At 37.5% G+C, this 25744-nt stretch overlaps 1 protein-coding gene across 5 annotated transcripts in view; it reads left to right on the top strand.

The window, feature by feature from the left end:
• Positions 1 to 2665: 2665 nt before the first annotated feature.
• LOC106974653 (zinc finger protein 420) overlaps positions 2666 to 25744 on the top strand; it is a 38148-nt gene continuing 15069 nt past the window's right edge. The window contains exons 1-4 of one of the 5 annotated variants that reach the window (XM_015071912.3): positions 2713 to 2795; positions 4254 to 4304; positions 20686 to 20774; positions 22295 to 22424. In XM_015071912.3, coding sequence (XP_014927398.2) covers positions 20766 to 20774; positions 22295 to 22424 — 139 coding nt within the window. In that variant the 5' untranslated portion in view covers positions 2713 to 2795; positions 4254 to 4304; positions 20686 to 20765. Of the gene's footprint in view, positions 2796 to 4253; positions 4305 to 20685; positions 20775 to 22294; positions 22425 to 23182; positions 23324 to 25744 lie in introns of those variants that run through there. The other 4 variants (XM_053210218.1, XM_015071913.3, XM_015071914.3 and 1 more) reach the window with 4 other exon arrangements.

Below are 25744 nucleotides of genomic sequence, written 5' to 3' on the forward strand. Positions count from 1 at the left end.
GTTTCAACATATTCACCAGAGAGAAATGATTCAAATAAATTGTGATAAATCTGAACAATGGAATAGTATCTATGTAGCCATTCACATTTATGACATAAAACATTAATAATTAATATTGACATATGTCACTGATATAATGCTGAGTAAAGCTTTAAGATTAATTTTTGTTAATTTAAAATTTATAATCTTTATAAACTCAAGTTCATCAGGTGTATAACATTCCACTGCATGTTTACGACAAATTACTTAACTTTATTAAGGACATACATTTGAAAATCTCACCTTAAAAATTCTAAGAAAGTGGCTAATTCCAGGTCTGTACAAGGTGAGTCTGGAATATCTGTGTCAAAAAGTAAGGAAGTGCTCAAAGACAAATGAGGATAGACGAGCCAGCTTGAGAGGCCAAATTTGGGACAATATGAGCAACATAAAGAATGATGATAACAAAGAGCTAAAATACTCTGAATGGAAAAAAAAATCCATGAATCATAGTGATACTTAAAACAGAAAAAACAGAAGAGGGAGAGGGGGAGGAGGAAGCAAAGCTCTTATACACAAAAGAAGGAATGATAACATGAAAAAATCACCATTGTAGCCCCAAATTTAAGAACTTATTTAGGCAAGGATCATCAATAAATCCTAAAACCATTAGTTAAAAGGCTATGTGTAAAATGGTCTCAAAATATCCCCATCAGATTACTTCTTGACTTACAAAGACAAATTACTTCTTGACTGGCTTCTTGACTTACCAGAAAGAGATCAGGTCCACACACTACTTGAACCAAATGGATCAAATTTAGTATCACCAAAATGGATCAAACTCAAATTGTCTGCTTCTTGATGTCATGCAATAGGAAGAACACACCACCACCCATAGTATTCTTGCCAAATATATTTAAACTTAACCTGTTCATGCCAAAACATATTCAGAATGTTAGCTGTTCTACAAGATAAACATTCTAGATTCATCAGAAATGTCATTGTGAAACATGAAAGCAGGTGAAAGGAACACTGCTCCCATTTAAAGAAACTAAAAAGGTATATTTTCTCTCCACCATGTAAGGAAACAGGGACATGATAGGAAGGTTTACAAACAAGGAAGGGGCTCTCACCAGGCACCAAATCCGTCGGTATATGATCTTGAACTTCCCAGCTTCTAGAAATGTAAGAAATAAATGTATTTGTGTGGGGTGTGTGTCTGTGTAAAGATAGGTCCATCCAGTGCAATGTACAACCTTGATTTGGATTTGGACCAATTTTTTGGTCACTTTGACCCACTCTAAGTCAGTGCAATTTGACAATCTTTATCTCACATTTATAGTGGATTACTGTACACAGGTTCATTCACTCAACAATCCTGGGCACCAAACTTGCTAATACAGTCACATTACTGGGAAGAGATCAAAGTGTTCAGTATAAAGTCCTGAAAGAGGAAGTTTTATTATTCTACTCCCCCAACCCCGGAAGAGTGGTGCATTTACAATTCTATCCGCCTCTGTACTGGAAGTTCAAACTTTTGTCCTTATTAAAAAAAAAAAAAAAAAAAAAAGCCATGAGACAAGTTCAGGCTTACCAAAAAAATGTACAACTTTAAGTTTCTCTCTCTCCGTGAACCACGGTAACATCTTTTTATGTAATAAGTTATTTTATTATTTTATTAGTCCATGGCCTCTCAACCTTAACCAATAATGTCCCCATAATATTAGAAAAGAATGGATGCCTACTTCGTGGGACTGTTATGCTAGGACTGGCTTTGAAATCATGTTTCTCGCAAACAAAACTGTTGATTTTGCGTTCTTCCCCATAACACGTATATTGGATCCAACAGAAAGATCATGTCTAAATTGTTTGTCAGATAAATTGATAACTTTTTTTTTTTTTTTTACCAGATCAAATGAGTGTTCAAGAAAGAAATAACTTGACCATCTATCGTTTTTTCAGTCACACACATGCTCTTCTGCGAGTCCTACAGACACTAAAATAAAGGCAGGAGAAAAGCATATTTGCATAACACAAATCATCATCAGTCACGCAACCATTGTTAATTATGGACAAAAACAAACCACAACAGCAGAGGTCCCTTCTTCTGTCAGCCAATCCCACAGTTAGAAAATGTCATTACCATGCAGCTTCAAGCATGAACCACCTCACCCAAAAGCATGAAGCATACAACCACACACCCAGCCGCCGAGGAACTCCCACTCCGCCCGACTGGGTCCGGTGTGGTCTCACACACATACACACCGAAGGGCCTGTCAGGATACCCCGAGGGTCTCTGCCAGTCTGAGGCTCCGGCTTGCCCCGCCTCAGTTCCAGCGCCCCCCCCCCCCACCCCCCGCACCTGCCCGCCTGAGGGTCCCGCCTTCTGCAAATCCCGTAACACCCTAGACTGCTCCACACCCTAGCAGTCTCCTGGCCCAATCACCCCACTAGGGCGCGCCCGACGCCTGCGCATTGAGCTCAGGCGGGCACTCCCAGAAACACCCGCGGCGCGGCCTTAGGGCGAGCGGGTTCGAGCGGCGGAATCTACGAACCGAGGGGAGGGTTAGTAGACTGGGCCTCCCAGCGTCCCGGCCGGCCAGCCGCAGGCTTCCTGGTGTTGGACTACATTTCCCAGAGCCGCCGCGTCCCCAATGCGGCTTCATTTCCGTTTGTTCGTGCGGTTTGGGGGCCTCGCGTGGGGAGGGCAGCGTCTGGAGGAGCTTGGCCCGGCTCCCGTTGGGCGGGCGAACCCGAAATCGGGGCTTGGACCCCAGGCGCCAGATCCTGGATCCTGAACTGCAGCTTCTGTCGAGGTGAGGATGTCCGGAATGCTGGGGCGGAAGCGTCACTGGAATTGTGTGTGTGGCGGTTTCTTGCCGTTTTGTGCCTGATACTGGTATGGGCGAATGGACGTATGCGGCTCTGGTTTTGTGTGTAAGCGTTTGCGTGAGTGAGAGTTGCAGCTCTGAGTAATAACTGCTGTCACAGTGTATTTGTGACCGCGTGCTTACCTGACGGGGAATGTGCCATGTGACAGTGTGATTGTGTGTGTACCTCTTGTGTGACTGGTGGTTTGCTTGTGACCGTGAGCTGTGCGACAGGACTGCTGTGACAGGGTGTTTAGATGGACTTGGGTCATTTTGAGGTTATTAATACGATTGTGTATTTTGTGTATTACTGGGGCTTCCTTGCGATTTTGAGGTGTTATGAGAATGATACTGTGACAATGGTGTTTGTGTCCACTTGTTTTCCTTGACCTGGTACGCTTGTATTTTTCTCTTTGAGTGCGTGCCATATGTGTGACTGTGGGACTGTGAGTGTGCCACTTTTTCATGACTGTGTGAAGAGAGTAAAAGTGTTGTGAAAGTGTGTTTTGGGCCATGGGTATCTCTGATAGGGTGCTTGGATGTGCTGGAGTGTTTACATGCTCTGTATATGATTGGATTTTAAAGACAAAAGGTGGTCTGAGGATATAACATTAATTTGGCAATTGTGACTCTGGCTGTGTGACTATGGAAATGTGATTGTGCGTGACTTTGTCTAGTCATTTATATATTTTATAGCCTGTGACCTTATGGGAGTTTAGTGAGATACACAGATAAATTTGGGCGTTTGTATTTTGGGGGTTCATTCTGGGGCTGTCTGCCTTTGTATCATGAGTCTCTTGTGACTTTGTCCTTAAAGAACTTGACCTCTTTCTCTTCTGACCTCAGTGACACCCCCCACCCCCACCTCTCCTTCACACATGGCCTATATTGCTTCATTTCTGTATTCATCCTTAGTTCACAGTGGGATTGTAGTTGTAGGTTCCCTGCGGCTTCCAGGTGTCCTCTCACCTTATAGCCTTAAGGATACTGAATGGAGAAAAATGACAGGAAGGAAGGAAGTCAGAAATTTGAGCCTCTGAATGAAGACTATGAGTTACTTCTAAACCACAGCAGATAGCACCTTCAAAACAGGCCATTTGGAAATGTAATGGGGTTCCAGAGAATGTGCTAGAGGAGCCAGTCAGTCACACACTTTAGAGCCTGTGGCACTTCACTGCAGGGCTCTGTCTCCAGTGGACAGTTTTGAATCCGGAAATAAATTCTAGCCCAAGACAGCTGTGATCTTGGACCTTCTTTCCCATACGGAAAGTTCTAGTCTTCTGATTTTCCTCCACATTAAATGAAGGGTAGATGGGGGAGGGGAAAGAGAGTGTATTCTGATTTAGAGTATATCCTAAGAAAGGCCAAGTATCTCATGATTGGTTTTTCTTTTCCTGAGAGTAGAGCCCAGAAGAGGAAAAAATGGCTGTTACACATTCAAAACCAAAGTCCAAGGTGAGTAGATGTTACCTCTTAGTTTCCGGAAATGCTTTTATTTTTTCAGGATATAGGAATCTTTGTTTTCTTTTTGAAATTTCCTAGTTAAGCTTTCTCAAATGATGGAGGTGGCAAGGCAATTTTCTGTAGATTGGGAGCATGGAATATGTGTAGTTAGTTATGATAGATACTTCCCAATAGTGGTTAAATTGAGGAAGTATGGATTTGAGATTCATACATTTTTAAAGGAGATAATATTGTGTTCTTTTTAAAAAAATTTTTTAAATGTTTATTTTTGAGAGAGAGAGAGAGAGAGAGACGGCACAAGTGGGGGAGGGGCTGAGAGAGGGAGACAGAATCTGAAGCTGACTCCAGGCTCTGAGCTGTCAGCACAGAACCCCACATGGGGCTTGAACCCACAAGCTGTGAGATCATGACCTGAGCTGAAGTCGGACGCTTAACCGACTGAGCCACCCACGCACCCTTATATTGTGTTATTTCTGACATAGCAGTATTATGGGTTTTTTTTTTAACTTTTCCTATTTATTAATTTTCAAACATACACAAAAGTATAATGAACCATCATAGGCCCAGCTCAAAAGGTATCACGTGCCAATCTTATTTATTCTGCCTTCAGTTCAAACTCCTTTCTAATTAGCCTCTTGATTTCTTCTTTGATTTATGGGTTATTTAGAAATATGTTATTTAGTTTTTGGGTATTATGAGGATCTTCCAGAGATCTTTTTGTTACTGATTTCCTTCCATTGTGTTCAGAGAAATACATTGTATGACTTGAATTCTTTAAAATTCATTAAGATTGGTTTTGTGACCCCAAAATGTGTGGTCTATCTTAGTAAATGTTTGGTGTGCACTTGGAAAGACTATTCTGCTATTGTTGGGTGGAATGTTCCATAAATGTCAGCTAGGTAAGGTAGGTTGATAGCATTGCTTAAATCCTCTGTAACTTTACTGATTTTCTGTCTTGGGTTTATTTCTTTCTCCTTGTAGTTTCTATGGGTTTCTGTTTCATGTATTTTGAAACTCTGTTATTAGATCATAAATGTTTTAGATAGTATGTCCTAATGGTGAATTGATCCCTTTATCCTTATGAAATGCTCTTCTTTATTCCTGGTAGTAGTCTTTGCTCTGAGCATCTACTTTGTCTGATATTTAATGTTGCCACTCCAGCTTTCTTTTCATTTGTGTTAGCATGCAATATCTTTTCTATCCTTTTTTTTTTTTAACCTGTTTGTGTTCTGGTATTAGGGGGCATTTTTTGTCGGCCATAGTCAGTTTTTATACAGTTTGACAATTTCTGTCTTATAATTAAAGTATTTATACCATTTATATTTAGTGTGATTATTGATGTGGTTTGGGTCAAATCCATCATCTTGTCCCATCTGTTCCCTATTCTCTTTTCCTTTTCTGCCTTCTTTTGGATTGGGGGAGAGAGTTTCAAACTAACAATACCAATATTTTTACTAACCATCTGAATACAGAAAAACAATCAAGATTTCCTGGAGTTCAATAGGATAAAACCTGTCCTACAGTTAGGCTCATTTGTTTCATCTTATACTTTTAGTGATTCCCCCCCCCCCTTTGATTTAATTTTATTTTAAAATTATATAAAATATTTATTTCCAAAATAAAAACTACAGACAAGGTAAATTCAGAGAAGTCTGGTGTCCATTCCTGTCCTTTCCACCCTGTTCCCTTTTTCCTTCTATAGATAACTACCTGTACTTCTCTTTGGTTTGTTCTTCTATTTTTCTTTTAAATGGTACATGTTTATGTATATGTGTTTGTATGTATATGTATGTAATTAAAAGGGAGTATTGTATGTATACTACACTATATCTTTTTCTTTCACATATGTTTAATGTATTCTGGAGATCATTTTTAGCAGCCTAGAGAGATCTTTCTTATTCTATTTTATAATTATCTATTTCTTGATTGGCAGTAATAGTTTATTCACCCAGTCTTTTAATTTTTATTAAAAAAATTTTTTTTTAACATTTATTCATTTTTGAGAGACAGAAAGAGGGTGTGAGTGGTGGTGGGGGGGGGCGCAGAGAGAGAGAGAGGGAGACACAGAATCCAAAGCAGTCTCCAGGCTCTGAGCTGTTACACAGAGCCCAATGTAGGGCTCAAACCCACAAACCATGAGACCATGGCCTGAGCTGATGTTGGATGCTTAACCAACTGAGCCACCCAGGTGCCCCTATTCACCCAGTCTTCTGAGTGGGCATTTGGTTTTTGCCCCAATATTTTTCCATTGTATAATATAGCAATCAATAACAGTATGTATGGTTTCTATTTGTAAAGGTTTATCTTTCAGATTTCTAGAAGTGGCCTACTTTTAGCTTATGTTGTGGTTTTTAACATAGATTCTACCTGAATTACAACTCTTGAGCAATAATAAAATGGAAACACATCCTTATTTTTCCCCTTCCCCATCTTTTTCTTCATTACCTAAGTTTAAAAAAAGTCTTATCTTTGTACTTTTTTCTCAATTTATTGAGACTTTTTTTAACCATTGTATGTCCTTTTTTACAATTTCATGAAGCTGTTATTTTCTTGTTTTCTGATATCAAGGTAGTACATGTTTGTTGGTATGACTTAGAAAATACAAAAAGAAATGAGGAAGAAAATAACAGTTACTCAAAAAAACTCCTTTAGAATGAATCTTGGTTCATATTTGGAATCTATCCTTCAAGTTTATAGAAAATTTCAAGCATATATGAAAGAAAAAAGTATGGTGTAGTGCATCCCCATGTACCCTACCCATCACTCACCTTCAGCAAATATCAGTTTATAGCTAAACATGTTTCATCTCTAGATCCCTCTCCTCACAAAAAAAAGGATTATTTTGAAGTAAATTGCAGATATGAAATTTCATCCACAAATATTTTAATACGTGTTTCTAAAAGATAAGAGCTTTTTATTTAACGAACATAAGCACAATATCATTACTACTTAAAAAAAAAAATCTTTGCTACTGTCTTAATGTTATGAAATAGCCAGTCAGTATTAAGATTTCTCCTATTGTATATAAATATGCATTAGAATTGAGATCCAACAATGCCTGTTTAGTCTATTTAGTGTAATAGTGTGATATGTTTCTTGATCTATCTTTCTCTTTTCTTTCAGTTTATTTGTTCCAGAAACAGAGTTTTCTTATAAAGTTACCCATATTCTGGATTTTGTTGCTTGCTTATGTGTTGTGTCATTTAACATGTTTTGTATTTCTTCTAAACTGGTATTTAATTCTAGAGGCTTGATGAGGTTTTTTTGTGGTTTTGCTTGTTTGCTTTGTACTAATCCTTTGTACATAATGGTGCGTATATCTGTGACATGGTGCATAACATTTGGTTGTTTTCCTTTATGTGATATTAGCAGCCATAGGTTGTCTTTTCTTGGAATTTATTATTTTATCAGGAGTCATAAAATGATACTGTAACTCTGTCATTTCTTCTGCAGTTATTAGCTAGAATACTTCTGTAAAGGGAACCATCCTGTCATCAGTGTCTTGGTTACTCTGAAGTATAACTTATGTAAAAAAATATTAGGATAAAAGCTTGATTTTTCTCATTATTTTTCAGCATCTTTGAAAGTTCATCCTGTGTTTTCCTTTTAAATTATTATTATATGGGACGCCTAGGTGGCTCAGTTAAGTGTCTGACTCTTGATTTTGGCTCAGCTCATGATCTCATGATTCGTGAGTTCAATCCCTGCATCAAGTTCCATGCCAACAGTGCAGAGCCTGCTTGAGATTCTCTCTCCCTCTCTCTGCTCCCCCCGCTCATTTTCTCTCTCTCTCAAAATAAATAAACTTTAAAAGAATTATTTTTATGGACTTGTGGATTTAATTATATTTGACATATGTCACTCTGTAGCAATTACTGTTCTTTTTCATACTCCGATTGTTCATCTTTGGCCTATGGGATCCTCTTTATCCCCTCTGATTTGGTTCCTTTTGGATTCTGTGGCCCTGGTCCCTGAAATGGGAGAAGGCTTTTGTTTGGTACTCCGTTGGCAGTGAAACGATTCTCTACATCTGTGCTGATCCATCTGACCCTCTGTAGGGGCTGTTCCATGGGGGAAAATAGAACAGTGTGAGAGCTAGTGCTTTCTTTGGGTGCTTTACTTGACTAGTAAGTAATTAAAAGCTTGACTGTTACTTTCATTTTGGCTTATTGTCTTAGTTTTTCTGACAACTAGCAGCTCAACTATTTTCAGCTCCTTTGTTGATAGTGAGTGTGGTATCAATTTTGTCAAGGTTCTTGATAGTGTATATAAATCCTCTATATTGTTACTGACATTTTCATCTACTTGTTCTGTTAGTTACTGAGAGAAAGATGTTAAAATTTCTAAAACTGATTGTGGATCTGTCCATTTCTTCCTTTAGTTCTGTTAGTTTTTGCTTCAGATATTTTTATGCTTTATTAAATCTGTGTACCTTTAGGATTTCTGTCTTCTTGATGAATTTGTCCTCTTTTTCTCTTATATTACTCTTTGTCTTGATCTCTGTTTTGTCTTATATTAATACAGCTACACAGGCTTTCGTATGCTTACTACTATAAAATGGTGGAGGTATATCTTTTCTGCCTCTCTCTCTCTTTTTTTTTAAGTTTTTATTTAAATTTCAGTTAGTTAAGATACAGTGTAATATTACTTTCCGGTGTATAATATAGTGATTCAGCACTTCCATACAAGACCCAATGCTCATCTCAGCAAGTGCACTCCTTAATCTCTATCACCTATGTTACCAGTCCTCCCAGCTACTTCACCTCTGGTAACCATCAGTTTGTTCTCTATAGTTAAGAGTCTGTTTCTTGGTTTGACATTCTTTTCTTTTCCCTTTGTTCATTTGTTTTGTTTCTTAAATTCTACATATAGTGAAATCTTACGGTATTTGTCTTTCTTGGACTGAGGTATTTTGCTTAGTGTAATACTCTCTAGCTCCATCCATGTTGTTGCAAATTACAAGATTTCATTCTTTTTATGGCTGAGTAATATTCTAGTGTGTGTGTGTGTGTGTGTGTGTGTGTGTGTGTGTGTGTGTGTGTAAACCCACATATACACTACATCTTCTTTATCCATTCATCAGTCAGTGGATACTTGGGCTGTTTCTATAGTTTGGCTATTGTTGACAGTGCTGGTATAAACATTAGTGTGCATGAATCCCTTTGAATTAATATTTTTTTTTTCAAATTTGTATTTTTGTATTCTTTGGATAAATGTCCAATAGTGCAATTGCTGGATTGTGGGGTAGTTCTATTTTTAACTTTTTGAGGAATCTCCATTCTATTTTCCAGAGTGGCTGCACCAGTTTGCATTCCTGCCAACAGTGCACAGGGGTTCCCCTTTCACCACATCCTTGCCACGACCTGTTGTTTCTTATATTATTGATTTTAGCCATTCTGACAGATGTGAGGTGATATCTCATTGTGGTTTTGATTTGTATTTCCCTGATGATCAGTGATTTGAGCATCTTTTCATGTGTTTGTTGTCTTATATTAATATAGGTATGTAGGTTTTCTTATGCTTAGTATTTATATGGTGTATCTTCCTCCACAATTTTACTTTCAACCCATTTATATCTTTAAACTTAAAGTACATTTCTTATAAAGAGCATATAGTTGGAATTTGCTTTTTTCCTTGTCTTGACATTGTCTTTTAATTGGAGTGGTTGGACTATTGACCTTTAAGGAAATTACAATTTAGTTTAATCCCTGCTGGGGACAGGAGCTCCCCTATTATATCTCTTAAGAAGTGCTTGGCACTTTTTACAGTTAGTACCCTTAAATTTCCTTGTGTCTTTAGCTTTGTGCTGAAGTTATGATTTTTCATCTTATCTGAAGTATTTTTGGTTGTTAACATGGTCAGTTATCTTTTTTTTTTTAATTTTTTTTTTAACGTTTATTTATTTTTGGGACAGAGAGAGACAGAGCATGAACGGGGGAGGGGCAGAGAGAGAGGGAGACACAGAATCGGAAACAGGCTCCAGGCTCTGAGCCATCAGCCCAGAGCCTGACGCGGGGCTCGAACTCACGGACCGCGAGATCGTGACCTGGCTGAAGTCGGACGCTTAACCGACTGCGCCACCCAGGCGCCCCAACATGGTCAGTTATCTATTGAGCTTTCCACATGTGGAAGAAGTAGAATTTATAATGAAATGTTTATCAAATACCTACATGATTGACTTTCTATAGGGGCAGTGGTTCTCCCTAGAAAGTGTTTTAGAAATATATCTGGATGCTTTTGAATGTTAAAATAACTGAGTTGAATGTGAAATCTTCTGGCTTTTTGAAGGACTGAAGCCATGGATCTTAATTATAGGACAGAGAACTTTTCTATAAAGGGGTAGACAGTAAATACTTTAAGCTTTATGGGCCAGATGGTCTCTGTTGCAGTTAATCAGTTCTGCTACTGTAGTGTGAAAGTAGTCAAAGACAGTTTATAAACAAACGAGTGTAGATGTGTTCCAGTAAAATTTATTTACAAAAGTAGTTTGTGGGCAGTAGTTTGCTAACTTCTTTTTTTTTAAACGTTTATTTATTATTGAAAGACAGAGACAGAGCGTGAGCAGGGGAGGGGCAGAGAGAGAGGGAGACACAGAATCTGAAGCAGGCTCCAGGCTCTGAGCTGTCAGGACAGAGCCCGACGCAGGGTTCAAACTCACAAACCACGAGATCACGACCTGAGCTGAAGTCGGAGGCTTAACCAACTGAGCCACCCAGGCGCCCCTGCTAACTTCTAATCTAGATGTTCTGCAGTACACAGCAAATAATTATTCTATGACCTGTAAAATGAAGACCATTGCTATGGAAAAGAATGTGTTTATAATTAACTGGGTCTAGAACTTCTCACATAACACATTATTTTTGCATGATTTTTACAAACTTTTGAATTCATCATGTTGCTGTTATTGCATGGTTTTACTATTAGCTAAATCTTCCAGGAATGATTGAGAAAAGATTATACTTTGTTTTATTCAGAAATTTATCAAGATTTTTTTAAACACATGAAAAAGTTACAGCACTGATCGCAACACCACTTGTGATATTTTCCTTACCAGTATCACATACTTGTAGAAGCTTGCATTTGTAGATAACAAATTTCATTGATTTTGTACACACACATGAACATATCACACACATACATATATACGCATACATAAATACACATATATAGACCTTATTTCAAAATGTCAAATATAAATAAAAGTTGTCAACATTACTTAGTTGAAGACTTCTGGGGAAGTTGCTAGAGTAGGAGGAACCTAAGCTCACCTTGTACCATGGATACAAGTAGATAAAACCCACATCAGTGTAAATAATTCACAAAACAACCTGAAGACTGGCAGAACAGACTCTCCACAGCTAAATGTAGAGAATAGGCCACATTGTAGAGGGTAGGAGGGTAGAGATGCAGTTGGGAGCTCAGTAGACCCACAGTACTATGGGAGAGAAGGACACTGCTGTAGGCATGGAAAGGGGGAAAAAAAAGAGAGACCCTCACACCAAGCACTTCCACATGGGGAGATGAACCCCCTTAACATTTGTCTTTGAAAATAAGAGGGGCTGGGGTACCTGGGTGGCTCTGTCGGTTGGTTAAGCATCCAACTTTGGCTCAGGTCATGATCTCGCTGACAGTGTGGAGCCTGCTTGGGATGCTCTCTCTCTGCCCCTCCCCCACTTGCATGCATGTGCTGTCTCTCTTTCTTTCTCTCTCTTTAAAAAACCCCAAAACTTTAGAAAATCAGAGTGGCTGAATTTCATAAGTTCTTGGAAACAGTGGGGCTTAACACCTGGAACTTTAAAAATCACTAGGCTTGGCTCTGGGAGAGTTGGGAGGTGAGAGGAAACTGAGTCTCTGCTCTTAGAGAGACAGCACAATAAACAGCCCCACAGAGATACAAGATAAAAGCAGTAGTTTAAAAAATGCTTGGAGTATGTTGGGGGGATTTGTTTACTAATCTCAGAACTTGTGCTGGAGGGTCAGGAATCACTGGGAGACATCTCCAAGAACAAAAGGGCTGACAGGTACCAGTTTTCCTTCCCCAGCCCCCAGCCTACACACACAGACACCTATGAGAGGCAGTACAGCACTAATATTTGTTACATAATTTGCTAACAATGTCCCTGCCCCTGAATATTTCTGTGGATCTGCCCCTTCCAGCCAGGCCTCTGCTCCAGGTCCCTTCCCACAGCAGACCTGTGCAAACTTTGTGAATACCCTACACCCAACACCTGCATTCTCCTGAGGACCTGCCCCTCCAATATGCTAGGCTGAAGCTTTTCCAAAAGTGGTGCCACAAGCTTGGCAGTGTGCAAGCAGCCCTGACATGAGCCAGCAGTCACTCCAGTGTGACTCCTGCCTGGGGGAGAAGCGAAGATAACCACATATACCAGTCTACCTGTAGCCCCAGCAGTGAGCTGGGGGCAGAGGGCAGATCTCTGGTCTGACTGCAGTCCCTGCCCACCAATGAAAGCTTCTCAGGGGACAGTGCATGGAATGTGCCCTGCAGTTTGGTGCCACTGCATCTCTGGCAAACACCCGGTGTGACTCACCTTAAGCCCAGTGCAGCCCCCGACTGGCCCAGAAACAACACAGGGACCAAAATCTGTCCACAAATGGCTCAGCCACAACAGGAGACCGCATGCGACACACATAAAAGACACTCCTGAAGTGCCAGGTTCTGGTGAACAGGGGACATTGCACTGCAGGGCACTATAGGACTTCTTCATAAGGTGCTACTTTTAAGAGCAGTAGGCATAGCTGACTTTCCTAACGCATGGAAACAGACATAAAGAGACAAAATGAAGAGACAAAGGAATGTGTCTCAAATGGAAGAACAAAACAAAATCACAGCAGGAGACCTAAGCAAAATAGAGATGAGTAATATATGCCTGATAGGGAATTTAAAGTAATGGTCATAAAGATACTCACTAGACTTGAGAAAAGAGTGGAGGACCTCAGTGAGACACTTAACAAAGAGAAAACATAAAAAAGAACCAATCAGAGATGAAGAACTCAATAACTGAAATTAAAAATACACTAGATGGAATCAGTAGTAGGCTAGAGAAAGCAGAAAAAACAGGAGGGCAGAGTAATGGAAAGCAATCATGCTGAATAAGAAAGAGAAAAAATAATTTAAAAAATGAGAATAGTCTCAGAAAACTGAAACCATCAAGTGTAATCACATTGACTTTATAAGGATCCCAGAAGGAGAAGAGAGAGCAAAGAAGGTAGAAAACTTATTTGAAGAAATAATAGCAGAAACTTCCCAAATTTGGGAAAGGAAACAAATCCAGATCCGGAGGCACAGAGAACCCCCAACAAAATCAGCACATGGAGGTCCACACCAAGACACACAGTAATTCAAATGGCAAAAAGGAGTGATAAAGAGAAAATTCTAAAAGCAAGAGAAGACAAAACAGTTACATACAAGGGAAAAACCCATAAGGCTATCAGCTTATTTTTTGGCAGAAGCTTTGCAGGCCAGAAGGGAATACCATGATATACATAGAGTGCTGAAAGAAAACCCTGCAGTTAAGAATACTCTGGCAGAACTATCATTCAGAATAGAAGAAGAGACAAAGAGTTTCCCAGAAAAAAGTTAAAAAAATTCATGACCACTAAACCAGCCCTACATAGAACGTTAAAGGAGACTCTGAGTGGAAAGGAAAGACCATAAGTAGTAATAATAAAGTAGGAAGGACACGGGCGCCTGGGTGGCTCAGTCGGTTAAGCGGCCAACTTCGGCTCAGGTCATGATCTCGCAGTCCATGAATTCGAGCCCCGCGTCGGGCTCTGTGCTGACAGCTCAGAGCCTGGAGCCTGTTTCAGATTCTGTGTCTCCCGCTATCTGACCCTCCCCTGTTCATGCTCTGTCTCTCTCTGTCTCAAAAATAAATAAACGTTAAAAAAAAAGTAGGAAGAACAAAAGCAATAAAATTAAGTATATTTATAAAAATCAGTCAAGGGATTCACAAAAGAGAAGGATGTAAAGTATGACACCATGTACCTAAAATGCAGAGGGGGAAGGAGTAAAGAATGGGTTGAAACTTAAGCAACCACCAACTTCATCTAGACCACTATATGCAGAAGATGTTATACACAAACCTAATTGTAACCAAAATAGAAAACCAGAAATAGATATGCAAAAAATAAAGAGGAAGGAATCCAAGGATATCACTAAAGAAACCTAATGAGAGAAGAAAGGAATAGAGAAGACCTACAAAAACAACCGTAACAAAATGTAAAACAAGTAAACAAAATGGCAATAGGGACACACTTATCAATAATTACTTTGAATGTACATGGACTAAACTGCAATCAAAAGGCATAGGGTGACAGAATGGGGAAAAAAGCAAGACCCATCTCTGTGTTGCATACAGGAGACTCATTTCAGATCTGAAGACACATGCAGATTGAAAGTGAAGGGATAGAAGAACAGTTGTCATGTAAATGTAAGTGAAAAGAACGTTGGGGTAGCAATACTTATATCGGACAAAATAAGACATTAAAACAACAAAAATTATAAAAATAGACAAAGCACACTATCTAATGATAAAAGGAACAACCCAACAAGAATATATATCAATTGTAAATACTTACGCACCAAACATGGGACACCCAAATAAATAAAGCATCTAATAACAAACATAAAGGGAGGAAGTAATTGATAGTAATATAATAGGAGACTTTACCATCCTACTTACATCAATAGACAAATCATCCAAAAGAAAATCAATAGGGAAACCATGGCTTTGAAAGACACATTCAACCAGATGGATCAAATGATATATTCAGAACATTCCATCCTAAAACAGCAGAATATACATTCTGTTCAAGTGCAAATGGAATGTTCTCCAGAATAGATCACATATTAGGCAGTAAAACAAGTCTCAACAGTGGCACCTCGGTGGCTCAGTTGGTTAAGTGTCCAACTTCAGCTCAGGTCATGATCTGCCATCTGTGAGTTTATGCCTCGTGTTGGGCTCTATGCTGATAGCTCAGAGCCTGGAGCCTTCTTCAGATTCTGTGTCTCCCTCTCTCTCTGTCCCTCCCCCACTCATGCTGTTGTCTCTCAAAAATGAATAAACATTAAAAAAATAAAAAAATACAAGTTTCAACAAATTCAAAAGATTAAAGTCCTATTATACAACTTTTCCAAACACAACACTATTAAGCTAGATCAACCATAAGAAAAAATCTGGAAAGAACACAAAATACATGGAGGTTAAGTAACATGCTACTAAACAATGAATGGGCCAAGCAAGAAAAGAGGAAATCAAAAAATGCATAGAGATAAATGAAAATGAAAACACAATGATCCAAAACCTTTGGGATGCAGCAAAAGCTGTTCTAAGAGGGAAGTTTGTAGCAATACAGGCCTACCTCAAGGAGCAAGAAAAATCTTCAATAAACAACTTAAACAACCGTGGTTTTTTTTTTTTTTTAATTTTTTAATGTTTATTTATTTCTGACAGAGAGAGAGAGAGACAGAGCATGAACGGGGGAGGGGCAGAGAGAGAGGGAGACACAGAATTGGAAGCAGGCTCCAGGCTCTTAGCTGTCAGCACAGAGCCGGACGTGGGGCTCGAACTCACAGACCGTGAGATCATGACCTGAGCTGAAGTCAGACGCTCAACCGACTGAGCCACACAGGCGCCCCTTAAATAAACAACTTAAACTTACACCTAAAGCAGCTAGAAAGAGAACTAACAAAACCCCAAACCAGTAGAAGGAAGGAAATAATAAAGATTAGAGCCCAAGTAAATGAAATAGAAACTTGAAAAAGAAATAGCTGGTTCTTTGAAAAGATCAACAAAATTAATAAACATTTAGGCAGACTAATCAAAAAGACAAAAAAAAAAAAGAGGAATCTAAACAAAATCATAAATGAAGGAGAAATAACTGACACTACAGAAATACAAAAGATTATAAGAGAATATTATGAAAAATTATATGCTAACAAACTGGACAACCTAGAAGAAATTAAGGAATTTCTAGAAACATGTAAACTACCAAAATTGAACTGGAAAAAATAGAAAATTTGAATAGTCTGGTTACTAGCAATGAAATTGGATCAGTAATCAAAAAACTCCCAATAAACGAAATTCCAGGACCAGATGGCTTTACAGGTGAATTCTACCAAACATTTATTAAAGAGTTAATGCCTAGTCTCAAACTATTGCAAAAAACAGACGAGGAAGGAAAACTTCTTCTTTCATTGTATGAGGCCAGCATTACCCTGAGACCAAAACCAGATAAAGACACCAGTAAAAAAGAGAAATACAGGGGCATCTGGGTGGCTCAGTCGGTTAAGCGTCCGACTTCAGCTCAGGTCATGATCTCCCAGTTTGTGAGTTCAAGCCCTGCATCAGGCTCTGTGCTGACAGCTCAGAGCCTGGAGCCTGCTTCAGATTCTGTGTCTCCCTCTCTCTGCCCCTCCCCTGTTCATGCTCTGTGTCTCTCTCTTTCAAAAATAAATAAACATTTAATTACAAATTTTTTTTCAACGTTTATTTATTTTTTTTGGGACAGAGAGAGACAGAGCATGAACGGGGGAGGGGCAGAGAGAGAGGGAGACACAGAATCGGAAACAGGCTCCAGGCTCTGAGCCATCAGCCCAGAGCCTGATGCGGGGCTCGAACTCACGGACCGTGAGATCGTGACCTGGCTGAAGTCGGACGCTTAACCGACTGCGCCACCCAGGCACCCCAATAAATATTTAATTTAAAAAAAAAGAAATACAGGCCAATATCTCTGTTGAACATAGATGCAAAATTCTTCAATAAAATACTACCAAACCGCATCCAACAATACATTAAAAAAAAATCATTCACCATGATCACATGGGATTTATTCCTGAGATGCAAGGGTTGTTCGGTATTCACAAATTAATCAGTGTCATACATCACATCAACAAGAGAAAGGATAAATACCATATGATCATTTCATGCATTTCAGTAGATGCAGAAAAAGCACTTGACAAAGTATATCCATTTATGATAAAAACCCTCAACAAAGTAGATTTAGAGAGAACAGTCCTCAAGATAGTAAAGGCCATCTATGAAAAACCCATACCTAACATCGTACTTAATGGGAAAAACTGGGAAACCCTAAGACCAGGAACAAGACAAGGACGTCCACTCTCACAATGTTTTGTTTTGTTTTGTTTTGTTTTAAATGTTTATCCATTTTGAGAGGTGTGCAGGTACATGGGGAAGAGGCAGAGAGAGAATCCCAAGCAGCCTCCATGCTGTCAGTGCACAGCCTGACATGGGACTAGGTCTCATGAACCATGAGATCATGACCTGAGCTGAAATCCAGAGTCAGAAGCTTAACCTGCTGAGTCATCAGGCGCCCCCACTCTTACCACTTTTTTCAACATAGTACTGGAAGGCCTAGTCATAGTAATCAGACAACAAAAAGAAGTAAAAGGCATCTAAATCAGTAAGGAAGCAGTGAAACTTTCACTATTTGCAGATGACATAATATTATATACTTAAAACCCAAAAGATTCTACCAAAAAACTACTAGAAGTGATAAATGAATTCACTAAATTCACAGGTTACAAAATCAATATACAGAAATCCATTAAACAGCAGAACAAGGGGCGCCTGGGTGGCTCAGTCTTAGTTAAGAGTCCGACTTTGGCTCAAGTCATGAACTCATGGTTTGTGGGTTCAAGCCCTGCATCAGGCTCTCTGCTGTCAGCACAGAGCCTGCTTCAGATCCTCTGTCTTCTCCTCTCTCTATCCCTCCCCCACTCAAAAATAAATTAACATTAAAAAAAACACACAGAAAGAAAAGTTAAAACAATCCTGGGGAGGGGGTACCTGGGTGGCTCAGTCAGCTAAGCGTCTGACTCTTGATTTTGGCTCAGGTCATGATCTCACAGTTCATGGGTTTGGGCCCCTGCCTCAGGCTCCATGTTGACAGTGCAGAACCTCCTTAGGATTCTCTCTCTCTCTGCCCTCTCCTGCTCACATGCTCTCACTCTCAAAATAAATAAATAATAGAAAATAATCCCATTTACAATTGTACCAAAAAGAATAAAATACTTAGGAATAAACTTAACCAAGGAGGTGACAGATCTATACTCGGAAAACTTTAAAATAAATGAAAGATTAAAGAAATTGAAATTGATGAAATTGAAAAAAGAAAGAAATTTAAGACAACACAAATGTAAAGATATTCCATGCTCATGGGTTGGAAGAACAAATACTGTTAAAATGTCCATACTTCCCAAAGCAGTCTATAGATTTAATGAAATCTCTGTCAAAATACCAACAGCATTTTTTACAGAACTAGAGCAGTAACCCTGAAATTCATATGGAACCACAAAAGACCCCCCATTAGCCATCTTGAGAAAGAAGAACAAAGCTGGAGGTATAACAATTCCAGATTTCAAGGTATACTAAAAAGCTATAGTAATCAATATAGTGTGGTACTGGCACAAAAACAGATTGGTGGAACAGAATAGAGTGCTCAGGCATAAACCCACGATTATATGGTCAATTAGTCTTTCACAGAGGAGGCAAGGATATGCAATGGGAAGAAGTCTCTTCAACAAATGGTGTTTGGAAAACCGAACAGCTACATACAAAAGAATGAAACTGGATCACTGTCTTATACCATATATAAAAATTTAAAAGTCAGTTAAGAATCTAAATGTGAGATCTGAAACCATAAAAATTCTAAAAGAAAACACAGACAGTAATTACTTTGATCAGCCATAGCAACACTTTTCTAGATATGTCTCTTGAGGCAGGGGGAACAAAAACAAAAATAAACTATTGGGATTACTTCAAAATAAAAAGCTTTGCACAGCAAAAGAAACATTCAGCAAAACTAAAAGACAGCTTATTGAATGGGAGAAGATATTTGCAAATGACATATCTGATAAAGGGATAGAATCCAAAATATATATTAAAAAAAAGCTATATAAATCAACAAAAACCCCTAATCAATTAAAAAATGGGCAGAAGACATGAACATTTTTTTCAAGGAAGACCCACAGATGGCCAACAAACATAAAGAGAGGCTCCATATCGCTCGTCATCAGGGAAATGCAAGTCAAAACCACAATGAGAATTACCTCACACCTGTCAGAATGGCTAAAATCAAAAACACAAGAAACAATAAGTATTGGTGATGATGTAGAGAAAAAGGAACCCTGGTGCACAAATGGTGGAAATGCAAACTGGTGCAGCCACTCTGGGAAACAGTGTGCAGGTTCCTCAAAAAATTATAAATAGAACTACCCTATGATCCAGCGATTGTACAACCAGTATTTACCCAAAGAATACCAAAACACTAATTCAAAGGGATACATACATCCCTATGTTTGTAGCAGCATTATTTACAATAGCCAAGATATTACCATATTATCTAGTAATTGCACTATTGATATTTACCCAAAGATTATGATAACACGAATTTAAAAAGATATAGGTACCCCTATGTTTACTGCAGCATTATTAATAATATCTAAATTATAGAAACAGCCCACGTGTCCATTTATAGATGAGTGGATAAAGAAGTAGTGTTTGTGTGTGTGTATATATATATACACACACACACACACACACACATACATACATATACACACACACAATGGAATATTACCTAGTCATAAGAAAGAATGAAATATTGCCATTTACAACAACATGAATGGATCTAGAGAGTATAATGCTAAATGAAATTAGAGGAAGACAAATACTGTATGATTTCACTGATGTGAAATTTAAGAAAGAAAGCAAAGAAAGGAAGAAGACAAACCAAGAAATAGGCTCTTAACTATAGAGAACAAACTGATGGTTACCAGAGGGGCAGTTGGGTGGGGTTGTATATGAAATAGGTGAAGGGGATTAAGAGTACACTTAACATGATAAGCACTGAGTAATGTATAGAATTGTTTAATCAGTATATTGTACACCTGAAAACAATATAATGTATGTTAACTATACTGGAATTAAAATTTTTAAAATGGAACTTAAAAATATGCTTAGTTGAATATTGTCATCTTATAAATCTGATTTGTTTATTTTAAGTAGTTGCAAGCAAGCATTTAATTGTGCCTTTTAATGTGTATAACTGTTGGTCATTATCTCTATTTTTGGCATAAAGGATATAAATGTATTATCTATAATTTTTTTTCAGAAACAGTAGAGAAGTTGTTGTAAATATTGTCTTTTTGTATATAGAGAGCATTAAGTTTGATCAGAGTAACAACCATCACCTGTACGTGTCCCAGTTAGTATTTTTTTGGTGATGGGAGCAAGAGACAGGAAGAAGAGAGCAACAAAGATAATTCTGACTTACTCATTTGGAACTTTGCAAAAAGCATGGTCTCATGGTTCGGTTTTCTTGTCTCTAGTTCTGCCTTTTTCAGACTCTGTGCTTCTCTAAGATAGGAATCCAGAGGAGGATTGATCATTTCTTGGAGCACTAAAAACCATGGCTCAGGTAAATTGGTGTTTTTTCATGCTCTGTTTAAGTAGTCACTTTTTTTACAGAGTATGTGCACATTTGCATTCCTTATTTCTGAAATGTCCTTCCTAACTGACCCCACTCAGCAAGGTGCTCCCCAGCATTCCAGTCTTATAAGTGATGAGGATCTTTCCTAAGTTTGTCTTTCTAATCAACCTATATTCACATAATTATTCAAAAATACTTGGAGCATCTTTGACTAGAAGCACTGATTTAACAAAAGCAGATTCCCTGATTTTATAAGATAGAGAAGGTTGTTAATTGTACCACACATGAGAAAACTTTGAAGTTCTCTTTATACCTAAGTTTCCTGGTTAGACAAGATCATTAGTTTTGACTGGCCTCAGAGCTCATGCTTTGTGAGCTTTTAAGATCCATTAGAACATGATTAGAGCCTGAAAGAGATCAGGGATCTTCCCTGGTAATCCATAATTGACATAAAGCAATAATATGGATAACTTTGAGAGTCAAAGTTATGTGTTAATCTTGTACATGTAAGTTTAGATGATCTTTTCTACCTTTCTGTTGCTTAGAACAAGGAAAAATGTACATTTTATAAGTGATAAATAGTACAAGAAAGATCATCATTCACACGCAAAAGTTGTTGAGAATTGTAGACTCCCAAAAGTAAGAAATGCTTATGAGATTATTATGTAAGCTAAATGTGTAAATAATGCACACTTAGTAAGTCAGACATTCATTATATGGAGCTATTTTGCAGCCTATTAAAATATGTACTAAATTATTGGTAAGAAGGAAAATGTTTATGAGATAATATCCTGATACAATGATGGATTGAAGTTTCAATAAATTCCTTAATTTTACACAAAATCTGTAAGAAGCCGGGGCGCCTGGGTGGCTTGGTTGGTTAAGCATCCGACTTCGGCTCAGGTCATGATCTCACGGTCCGTGGGTTCGAGCCCCGCATCGGGCTCTGTGCTGACAGCTCAGAGCCTGGAGCCTGTTTCAGATTCTGTGTCTCCCTCTCTCTGTGACCTCCCCCGTTCATGCTCTGTCTCTGTCTCAAAAATAAATAAACGTTAAAAAAAAATTAAAAAAAAAATTTATAAGAAGCAGATTTTATGAGATTTTACAAAAAAACTTCCCCAGTTATTTTTCTTATTTCTTAAAGAATAAGGAAGAGAAACTTGAATTTATTGAGAACGTATGATACACAAGATACAAGTGTAATTAAAGAAGAGTGAATGATAGAGTATTGTACAGGTTGCCTTTGTGTGCTATTTCTTTTAGTTGCGACTTTACATCTTTAATTTCCAGACTTATCTGCATAATGAGATGTTCTATATGCAGGAATTACCTATAGCAACAGGAACATGTTGGTACTTCAGAAGAATTGATTTCTTTAGTGTCTCATTTATGTCAGTGGCTTTCTGCTGTTTTTTACCTCCTTTGTGGAGAGTACCCTGTCATTTCCCCTCTGTTGAAAAAAAATATTTTCTTTATTTCCACAACTGGTATTATATTTGTTGTTTCAGAGATCAGTGATGTTCAGGGATGTTGCCATTGACTTCTCTCAGGAAGAGTGGGAATGCCTGGACTCTGCTCAAAGGGATTTGTATAGAGATGTGATGTTGGAGAACTATAGTAACTTGGTGTCACTAGTAGGTAAGGAAATGTACCCCTAGTATTTCAGGATCTACCTTTGGAATGGCTGCTTTCTTCGATTGTTTTTAAGTAACTGAATTGCCTCTTATTATTCTCAAAGGAATGAGAATATTTCAATTACTGGAAATAGTAATATTTCATAGGGCATATTTGCTTTCTCCATTTTCCAGTGTAATTATCGCTCTTCTTTCTCTCTTATTTGATAAGCAAGGGGCTAGATTTGAATTCTGGGACACTTACAATATTGTCAGGAAAAACAGGCTATGCATTGTTACAATTTAGATATGCTAAAGGAGTTAAAAATATTTTGAAAATTAGATCCAGGAATATATTGTTTTTCGGACAGTAGAAAAGCTTATATTATTTACATAGTAATAGGGTAGATTAGGTCAGGTAAACAATCCATTACAACAAATACTTTCGCTCCTATTTTTGTTTTGTAGTTGAATATTACATTTTAAGAACTTTGTATTGTTCTTTGAATGAATGTGCTAGAACCACCTTATATTGGAAAATAGCTCAGGAAGAACATGTGATTGTCTAAGAAAGTTTGTTGGACTTTTTCCTATAACAAAATAAGAGACATCCTATATCAGTTAAAACTTTTAACAAGTGATTTTCCAACCTAAATGATCACTTTATTCTTTAGACTCTTGAAGTCCCTGTCTTTTACCCATTCACTCCTCTTTTCTCTGAAGGCTTTATGAAGTTACTGGTTGGTACACTGCCTTTGAGACCCAAGTCATGTGGAAAAAAGACTTCTGACTTGAGAAGAAAAGCAAGGGCTTTTCAGCACAATCTCTCTAAGGAATCCCACCTAATCCCTACTCTTCTCCCTTTTGGTCTCTTATGATAGTCCTTCCCACTCTCAAAGGAGGAGCTCTTCCTTTTCTCCAGTGGTATGTAAACTTGGGAGTCAATTCCTTTCTAGATTTTTTTTTGTATTTATATTTATATTATTGTCTCCCTTTAAAATGTATTCATTCATTCAAAATATATTTATTAAGAGCCTATTCTTTACCAAGGACTATAGTAGGTATTGGAGAAATGATGATCTAGATAAAGTTTGTTTTCTGCTACATTCTCTGGGAGAAATAAAAATATATGTGTTTGTGTGTATATATTTACATATATACATTTATTTAATAAATATAATAGTTTGCAGGCAACAATAAGGAATTTGAAAGTAAAGGAGAGTAGGCAAATTAACTGGGGAGTATGGATGGGCTATTTTAGATAGGCAGATTTTTAAAAAACATCTCTAAGGAGGTAATACTTGAACAAAGACTTGACTGAAGTAAGGGCAGGAGTCAGGCCAGTCTGTGCAGGAACAGTATTGCAGACAGATGGAGTAGTAAACGTAGAGAGTTTAGGGTGGGTGTTAACTTAGTAGGAGGAACAGAAAAGCATAATTAAAGAAGAGTGAATGATAGAGTAATTAAGAAATAAATATAATTTGGCAACTCCAGAAAAGGAGTTCAAATTTTATGCTTTGAGGTGGTGCCCTCTGACTTCTGGTGAAAGAAAATGCACATCCTCTCTGAAGGAAAGTAAGAGGGTTTTAGAATTCTCACAAATTAAGATCAACAAAAGATGAGCTCACAAAGATCATCCAACCCACAAGGAAACAGGTCATAGGTGAGTGATAGATAATCTAAAGAAACAACAGATTACATGGCAAATGATTTCACATATTGGTATTTTTAGATATAAATATAAAATGTTGGTGAAATGTTTAAAGAAATAAGCTAAATCACAAAAATAACAAGCAATAAGAGATTTTCATAGAGGGTCAGATTTGAAAGAGAACTAAGAACATTTCTAAAGGTTCTGTTTAGATCTTTTTAAAAATAATCATCAATAGATTGATAAGTTTGAATGAAAATTGTTTTCTTTATAAAAAGACATAAAGAAAATAAAAGACCTTGAATTGGGTGAATATATTTGCAATTCATATTGACAACAATGAAATTAATACCTAGAATATAAAAAGCTTTTATAGATTAAGGAAAAGGAAATATTTTGTTTTTAAAAAGTGGGTAAAAGACATTCATAGGCAGTTCAAGGAAAAGGAAATAACAAATCAAGGAGGTAAAAGACCTATACTCTGAAAACTATGAAACATTGACGAAAGAAATTCAAGATAATACAGTTGGAAAGATATACACTGCTCATAGATTGGAAGAATTAGTAATTGTTAAAATGTCCATACTACCCAAAGCAAACCACAGATTCAGTGCAATACCTAACAAGATGCCAATAGTATTTTTCATAAAACTAAAGCTAAAATAATTAATCTACAACAAAGGAGGCAACAATAGCCAGTTGGGGGAAAGAGAGTATTTTGAATAAATGTTTTTCTTTGTTCTGGAAAAACTGGAGAGCTACATGCAAAGGAATGAAACTACACTACTTTCTTACACCATACACAAAAATAAACTCAAAATGGGTTTAAAACCTAAATTTGAGACCTGAAATCATTAAACTAAAAGAATACATAGGCACTAATCTTTTAATAAACTCTTGGGACTACATGAAAATAAAAAGCTTTTGTACACCAAAGGAAACCCATGAATAAAATGAAAAGACAGCCTACTGAATGGGAGAAGATATTTACAAATGATATGTCTGATAAGGGGTTAATATCACTATTTTGTTTAAAAAAAAAAAAGGGAAAGGAAATACAAATAGCCAACAGACATGAAGTGCTATTGACTGAATAAATAAATAAAATTTTACAAGGGATTACTATTTAGCAATACAACAGCCAAAACGTGGAAACGACTCAGATGTCTAGCAGCTGATGAATGGATGAATAAAATTTGTTATATCTTTAAATGGAGTATTATTTAGCAATAAAAAGGAGTTCTGATACATACTACAACATGGATGAGCCTTGAAAACATGCTAAGTGAAAGAAGCCAGATGCAAACACTGTATATTACATTATTTCATTTCATATGAAATGTCTACAATAGACAACTATAGGGACAGAAAGTAGATTAGTGGTTGCCAAGTGCTGGGGGTGGGAGATGAAGGTGAATTGGAGAATGGAAATAGAGAAATTGGAAATGACTGCTAATAGACACAGGTTTCTTTTTGAGGTGATAAGAATACAGTCTCTAGATTGTGGTCATTGTTGCACAATTCTGTGAATACTAAAAATCATTGAATTGGAAAAAAAATCATTGAATTATATACTTTAAATGAATAAACTGTAGGTATGTGAATTATATTTGAACACTTTGGGAAAAAATATGGAAATAATTTCTAAATTTGTATGCATAGCTGGAGTTCGTTTAAAAATTCCAGATCCCTGG

Source organism: Acinonyx jubatus, chromosome E2, assembly GCF_027475565.1.
Source record: "Acinonyx jubatus isolate Ajub_Pintada_27869175 chromosome E2, VMU_Ajub_asm_v1.0, whole genome shotgun sequence".
In the NCBI taxonomy this organism is placed as follows: domain Eukaryota; kingdom Metazoa; phylum Chordata; class Mammalia; order Carnivora; family Felidae; genus Acinonyx; species Acinonyx jubatus.